This window comes from Cyberlindnera jadinii (assembly GCF_001661405.1).
Source record: "Cyberlindnera jadinii NRRL Y-1542 unplaced genomic scaffold CYBJAscaffold_22, whole genome shotgun sequence".
NCBI lineage: Eukaryota > Fungi > Ascomycota > Saccharomycetes > Phaffomycetales > Wickerhamomycetaceae > Williopsis > Williopsis jadinii.
Window position 1 is genome coordinate 15,209 of NW_017963673.1, and position 6,977 is coordinate 22,185.

At 43.7% G+C, this 6,977-nt stretch overlaps 3 protein-coding genes across 3 annotated transcripts in view; 2 read left to right on the plus strand and 1 right to left on the minus strand.

Moving 5' to 3' along the window:
- The first annotated feature begins 1,036 nt into the window (after window positions 1-1,036).
- CYBJADRAFT_169739 (uncharacterized protein) lies at window positions 1,037-2,329 on the plus strand. The gene has a single exon (XM_020215910.1). It carries the CDS (start codon window positions 1,396-1,398, stop codon window positions 2,116-2,118), a length of 723 nt encoding a protein of 240 aa, XP_020068024.1. The 5' UTR covers window positions 1,037-1,395; the 3' UTR covers window positions 2,119-2,329.
- Window positions 2,330-2,880: 551 nt separating this feature from the next.
- CYBJADRAFT_192287 (uncharacterized protein) lies at window positions 2,881-4,694 on the minus strand. The gene is made up of 3 exons (XM_020217438.1): window positions 4,349-4,694; window positions 3,873-4,268; window positions 2,881-3,530 (listed from the first exon to the last, which is right to left on the minus strand). Exons 1-3 carry the CDS (start codon window positions 4,416-4,418, stop codon window positions 3,025-3,027), a joined length of 972 nt encoding a protein of 323 aa, XP_020068025.1. The 5' UTR covers window positions 4,419-4,694; the 3' UTR covers window positions 2,881-3,024.
- A 1,796-nt stretch (window positions 4,695-6,490) lies between these two features.
- The window catches only part of RPL43B (60S ribosomal eL43 domain-containing protein), a gene marked incomplete at both ends in the record, with an annotated part of 957 nt that continues 470 nt past the window's right edge, over window positions 6,491-6,977 (plus strand). The window contains one exon of the mRNA XM_020216952.1: window positions 6,491-6,513. Within this exon, the coding sequence (XP_020068026.1) occupies window positions 6,491-6,513 (23 nt within the window). The remainder of the gene's footprint in view (window positions 6,514-6,977) is intronic.

The window sequence follows — 6,977 nt, forward strand, 5'->3', positions numbered from 1 at the left end:
TGATCAACTCTTACGTAAATATGAGTGTCTTCAGCATCACTATCACACATGACTTGCCATATAATGTGGTTCAAGAGTTATCGCGTTGTCATTATTCACACTACTAGGAAACGTTCCAGAGGCACACCACGTGAAAAGGAACGTACCATAGAACTGTTGGTCGTGTAGTATATCGTCACGTCCATATCATTTAAGGATTATAAGCTGAAACCAGATGAGCACATCGCTGCTATTAACCTGTCAGATTATATCATGACCAAACACTTTGGGGATGGAACCCTGGTGCATTCAAGTTGCTGGGCATCTATTTTGGGGCTGGCCCAAAAATTCCTACCCAAACACTTTTGTTGGCAGAGCAACAACAGAGACCAAAAAACCACAACATTTTTAATGACATGCATTGCATGAGGCCGCATGGGTAGCACGGGCAACAGCCTTTATCTCTCCGTGAGGACATATATGATTTACAATCAGAAATTCCCACTTTTACAGCACTTTGTGACACCTTGGACAACAAGTTGCACAGCTCATGAAAACTTGGTCGAACGTGCGCCTCACAGGACTTAAAATTAGGGAAAAAGCTTCCATGGGCTTCCATATGCTTGCAGAGTGATAGAATACAGATACCGATCACCTCAAGTGAAGGCGCACAGTTGCTCCACAAGTCCTTTTTCTGGGCTTATGGTTAGGTCCACAGAGTTGCATCCCGCTTTCAACCACCATTAAGGAGCAGTACTGTTTCACCCCCTTTCCTTTTTCTCCAATCGATTCTGTACGCTTCATGTATAGCTTAAGCTGAGCGTGTAAACAACTCTTTGTTCTTCTCCGCCCGCGCAGACATAAATATAGTTCATCTCCCCCCCGAATTCCATATTAATTTCATCCACACCTATTTCGTAACTTGGGTAACCCGAACACAACTTGGTCCATAGGGCAACGTTCTAACTTCCAAAACAGCATCGTTCACTGTACAGGCAGTGCTGTCTGAGACAAATTTCATCAGCTGCATTAAAAGTGTCGCACACTTGTTTCAAACCATCGACAGATTTGTCCCATTTTGGCCACAGATTCAATTGTGTCGCTGGGCCAACACACCCACTTTTGTTTTCCTTTTCGTTTGTGCCACCGGATTTTCTCATCACATCGCGCTGCAGGTAGCCCCCCTAAGAAAAAAAGGGCATATAACCATCCACTTCCTACGGACTTTCCTCTTCTCTTTTGTAATCAGTTCCTACGTCGTTTTACTCTGTTCACCTCCAAAAGCTGGCTACGGATTACGTGTGTTCTTGTGATCATCACTTTGACGTGTGTTGTGTGTCTTTTCGAACAGAGAGATTGGACAATTAATAGTCAACTGTTTAGCGTCAGCTTGGTGTCATCGCTCATCGCACATCTATGAAGGGGGCTCACAAGCCCATGCGGACATCGAAAAGAATCGCCAACGGTGCACCTACAACAAGTGTTGCGAGCGGTGAAATGGAGAGACCGTGCACTCCGGTGAACAGGATAACAAACCCAGAACAATTGCAGAACATGTTACGCTCACCAATACGGAGCCCAAACCCAAGTGGCGAGGATGTGGATGGGGGTGTTGATGGTCTAGCGTGCACCACGGCGTTCAGCACCCCGGGGATTCTTCGTGGGCTGAACACGAGCACGTATTCCTCGCACAACGAAACCGAGGTCATGGTGACGTCAATGCTTGAGAAGCTGAACCAGGAGCCATCAACCAAGCTGGATAATCACGAGGTCAGAGCTTTACTGCAGAAGTGCCTAGTCACGATGTCCCATTACAAATTACAGAACAATATCCTTCGGTTCGAAGCTGAAGAAAAGGAGAAGCGTAATGCCATTGAGACGGACCTGATCAAAACACAGATGGATCTACTTCTCAAGTCGCCGTTCAAACCTTCAACCGGCTCTAGCGTGGTTAAAAGTGCGCAATGCACAGCAGTCCACAAGACTGTGACGAAGATACCCCGGATTGCACAGCCAAAGCCAAGCTCTCCACGCGTTGGAAGGATAGTCAAACCAAAGCTTCGGCTTGTTGAAAGGATCGGTAAGAGGGAAGATCAGTTTGGTAACTGCGTGAAGGTGTTTCATTTACAAAAGAAGTGAAGCAAGAGAATGATCAAACCAGAGTACTAAGAAATGTGACATATCGAGACATGTGCTGGACACCATGTAATCCAAGGGACTTTTTTTATTTTGTATTTCGAGAATGTACATCAGGGATATCAAATTGTTGTTGCTATATATAATAATGATTGGTTATTGGCTGTCCAATTGCTATCTCATACGGTATAATTGCCGAGGTTTGCTATATAACCATTTACTGTAATGTTTTGTTGGATTAATAAATTTTTTATCATTACTGTCAACCTAAATACAAGCTTTAGGTAGGCGATCTCAGGTCGATAATCTTAGCTGTGAACAGATTTAAGGCCCTTGATACCTTTGCATGAGTGGAAGAAACACACTGCTTCACATAAACCTGCGTATTGGATGCGGTGGATGGTACACGTTTGGATGCACAGGGGTAACAAGGAATTTACCAGTGATATTCACTCCTTTCGCAAAAATCCGGAATTGTCTAGATAACTTTGGCGTTATAGACCTGGACACTCAGGATCACTTACGAAACACACAATAACCATCATGTTTGCATAAACCCTATTACAGTGGCCAATGATCAAGGAGTAAATCTGTGGGACGGTTCCATTTAGTGTGAGTAACTTTTTTAAGGGCCCGAGACAGGGGCTCCAGTGGAGAATCTTACGCATAAGAAATACGCACGGTTGCATATGGTCTCCATCTTGATGTTGGGATATTTTACCCGTGTCTACATATACAGATGTTATTTTTATCCGTAATTACGATGCCAAATTTACCATAGCAACGGGTCTTACCCATTTCCATAGATGCAAGCCCCATAATCTGTCCTTCCCTGTCTTTATGCTGTATGCTGCTTCCTTATATAACAGGTTAGGAGTGGAGGGATGAATGTATACGTGTATAGTAATATCATAGCAATTGCCCCTTGTAGTACTCAACAATGGCGAAATTCTTCAGTTCTAACTTGTAGTGGAATTCACAGAGCCTTTCATCTTCATCCTCCTTCACCTGCTGGAGTTTGCCGTGTAGGGCTGTTATGAAAGTCTCAACAACGGACTCTGTGACCCTTGGCTGTACACCACTTCCTTGGTTGGAATACGAGTTGTGTCTTTTCATTTGCTCATTTCTCATTATCGTGGAGTCCTGCTCAAGAGGACGCTTTTTCAACCTGGTGCCTTCATATGCTGTTTGATGCAGCTCTTGTAAGTACTTGTAGTTTCTCATCAAGTGCTCTAAAGAATCAGATCTTGGAATCAATGACTTGTCGGTTGAATTGTGGAACGAACAAGTCACTCTGTTCTTACAAGGGGTTCCTTGACGCGTTATAACAGCACACTGGAAATCACGGTGCGATATATCAAAGATTTTGAAGCCATTGGTTTGGTTAGCATACTGTCTATCGCTTGTAAGAGCTGCTAGATATGGAGTAATGTTAGTAGAAGGGGGCGGAAGGGAACGAAAAAAGAGAGAGGTGAAACAGAAGAACAGAGTTAAAGCAGTGTTTCGTCTCCAAAAGAGAGAAGCAAGAGAAGAGAAGAGATCAAAGAGAAGAGGGAGAGAAATCAGCAACACACATGTACATACGTTCAGGGATCCAGGGGTATAGTTTTGGGTATAAGATATTCTTCTAAGCTGTCTTCTTTTGGCTGAGAGGAGTATGGCCGGAATATTGTACTCCTCCTCGTTAGAAACCTCCATATTAACCCAAGTCTTTCAGTCAATAACCATTAGATTGATAAGGAAAGAGAACATCATACCTGTTAAGAAGTCGGGAAAAGAAACTGGCGGCAGACAGTCCAATGCCTGTGCATAGTTGTACTGGTCATCGTCTGTGCTATTCGCGTCAAGCTGGCCAGAATCATCGTCCAGCACATTCACGTCCTCAAAGTATATATCGTACTCCTGCTCGTTTACGCAGTTAGGGGTCGGTGGTTCTGTGTAATGGTAACTATAGTCGTTGTCCAACTGGTTCTCAATCTCCACCCTTAGCTGGGAACTAAGACTATCGTGTTGGCCATACTCGCAGTAAGTCGAATAGCCGCTCTCGCCCCTGTAGCCGTTGACAAAGGTGGCGCTTGAGTTTATAAAGTCCTCATTTAGTTCAAACGTGCAATAGTCGTTCAAATCAAACGGTAGTTTTGACACACCTTGTTCTATGTAGGATCACGCTGTTAGTGAACATTTGGACACCACATGGTGGGAACAATGAATGGGGAACTTGGAATCACCTTACCTTCGGCAGCTAATCGTAAAGAACATGCACCTTCTTGCTCTTCGACGGTATGGAATTCTACTAGTGTCATTTTGTAGTCAGTTGCAACCGATGGAATGACCCAAATATGAACCGCGACGTTAGATGGATTCCATTCGATTTGAAGTCCTGAAGAGTAATTTATATACCTCAACGCTGTGTGATCATCTCCTCTCCGTGTCGTTTAATGCTCTATCTGCTATCGTAGTCACGGCTCTTTCTCTCTCCCTCCAAAAAAGAAAAGAGAATTAGCAACAAAGGGTATACCATATGTTAAATTATAACTTATACCCCACTGTACAAATCACACTTCATGAAGCCACTCGTGCCTTTCGTAGACTAAACTATGCACCCTATTTAAGTGTGAGTTATATGTATCGGGGAGTTCAAGTGCTTTCGATAAGGTTTTTTTTTACAATTGTCCTGCGAGGGCTGGGTTACTGCATGTAACTTTTTGATAGCACGCAAGCTTAAAGTTAACCCTTTTAACTCAGATTGTACTATCATCGCTGACAGCTGTGGCCATCCTGTTCCGTCTAAGATGCTATTGCCAGGTGTGGCGAGACAGAATAGGTTAGCCCCAGACTTGACTGAATCAATGGATGCCCAATGGCTCTTTTACGGATTGTGTGCGTGTTGTGTGGTCATATATTGGTATGCGGTTATACGTACGGTGAGTGTCCCAGTTCCCACCTTGCTATATGTCCATAACCCAGTGGCATATGACAGCCATGTTTTGCTTTCAATTAATGGGCGTCAGAAGTGAACCCTTAAAATTCGGCCACCTTGGCCCTTATAGTTTGGCTCATCATGCAGTGATGTCAGTGAGGTGGTCCCAAAGCTTATCGCTCTTGAAGGCTGTATTTATCACCAATGCGTGCTGCAATGCATTGTCGTATAACATCTGTACGGGCAGTGGTTTGGGGAAGAAAGATTGGCTGAGAGGGTACTACTACGATTGAACAGTCATGGTGAACCCAAAGCTTGAAGGTGGACAAAGGTGTATCGCAAACCCAGAGAAGAGGAAAACCTGCAGTGACTGTGCCATGGTCATTGTCGTCGACACCAAGGGCCCGTGTGGGAGGTATCATGGGTCTTGATCCCCCAAGGTCAATGCTTTGGTGTAAAAAAGCACTGAAATCAATGATCTCGTATGGGAAGCAAACATAAAGAAGGATACGGGGGACTGGTTGAGAGTTTCTGAGTGTATCAAATAACTATCAGCGCAGCGCATAATCTCTCCGCTTTGTCTTTACACACTTAGGTACCAGAACTTTACAAATAATAATCCATAATCCAGTGCAATGCACTTTCGTTGATTATAACCAATGGGATACATCCGGCTTGTTTCTCGGCATAATTTATAACCTTGTAACATTTGGTAGTGCCCATGGTGTCGTTGTATACTATCCTAAAATTCCTCACAAGAAGGGCTGGAACACTGCCAATTCGGATTTAGTCGAAACGACAATTAAGCATGTTGTAGAACTCGGTTTACCAAGCGAGTCCCATTCTATGTGGTATGTGGCTCCTGTTGCTGCAAATATATATGGACCGTGAGAGTCTGCATCTTGTCACCACTTACGCTCACTCCTTTCAAAAGGGTTTACTCATGACAACCAAGACGTCATTAGTACATATTCGGCGATGAATTAAGGTTCTATATGACCAGTAGACAGGAACCCCTAAAAAGCCCAGAGACCTGTGGACACTGATTGCAGTCCGAGAGAGATGGTGCTGTAGTTCATGTTAACTAAACTGGTTTGTTCAAGCAATAACATAACGGTTCAAAAAACTGTCACCACACTATTGTAATGATAGTTTTGAAAGTTGCCCAATTCTTGCCACACTTGCGTTATGCACACATGTTGTCTCAGTTATTACAAATTCATAGCATGCATCCAATTGTCAAAGTCTAGAATCTAATTAGTCCATCATTTGCAGTGTCTACTGTCTTAAGACGTCAATTAATCGATTGCATTATCAATCTGATCCGGTGAACTCTGCTGGTATCGCTTCATGGTAAAAATTGACGAGTTCTCAGCAATGGTAACTTCTTATCCACGTAAACTGCGAATTGTTCTCCATGGTAACGCCATAGGTAAGATCTAGATTTCAATCTATATGGTCTTCTCTCTGCAGATTCAGTACTCCAAGATAACAGCGCCGCCCCCAACTTTATCATGACATGCGCCCCAGGCTTGGAACATCCTTAACTTTCCCTGAGACGATAGTAGCCCTTTCTTCTCTAACACACGTGACGCTAGGCTAGGGCTCCGTGACTGCTTCGAAAACCACAAAGCTAAAAATTGTATAAAACACCCAAACACCACTGGACTCTTGCCTTGTCTCCGCGAATTTACCTACACTCAAACTCGCGCAGTGGGCGTAAACGCCCAGGAAAAAAGCACTCAAACACACACAAAAAACACAGGCAAGGCCTGGTACACGCACTCTGTCTCGAGGTTCTGTTGGTGAAAAAAAATATCAAATTCAAGTTTTACAAGCAATCCTTCACTCACACACTTTCTTTGAATACTCACAGAATACAGGAAAATGTATGTTATGCCCTAAGGAATAAGATTTAAACGAGATGATCTGTGAGATGGAG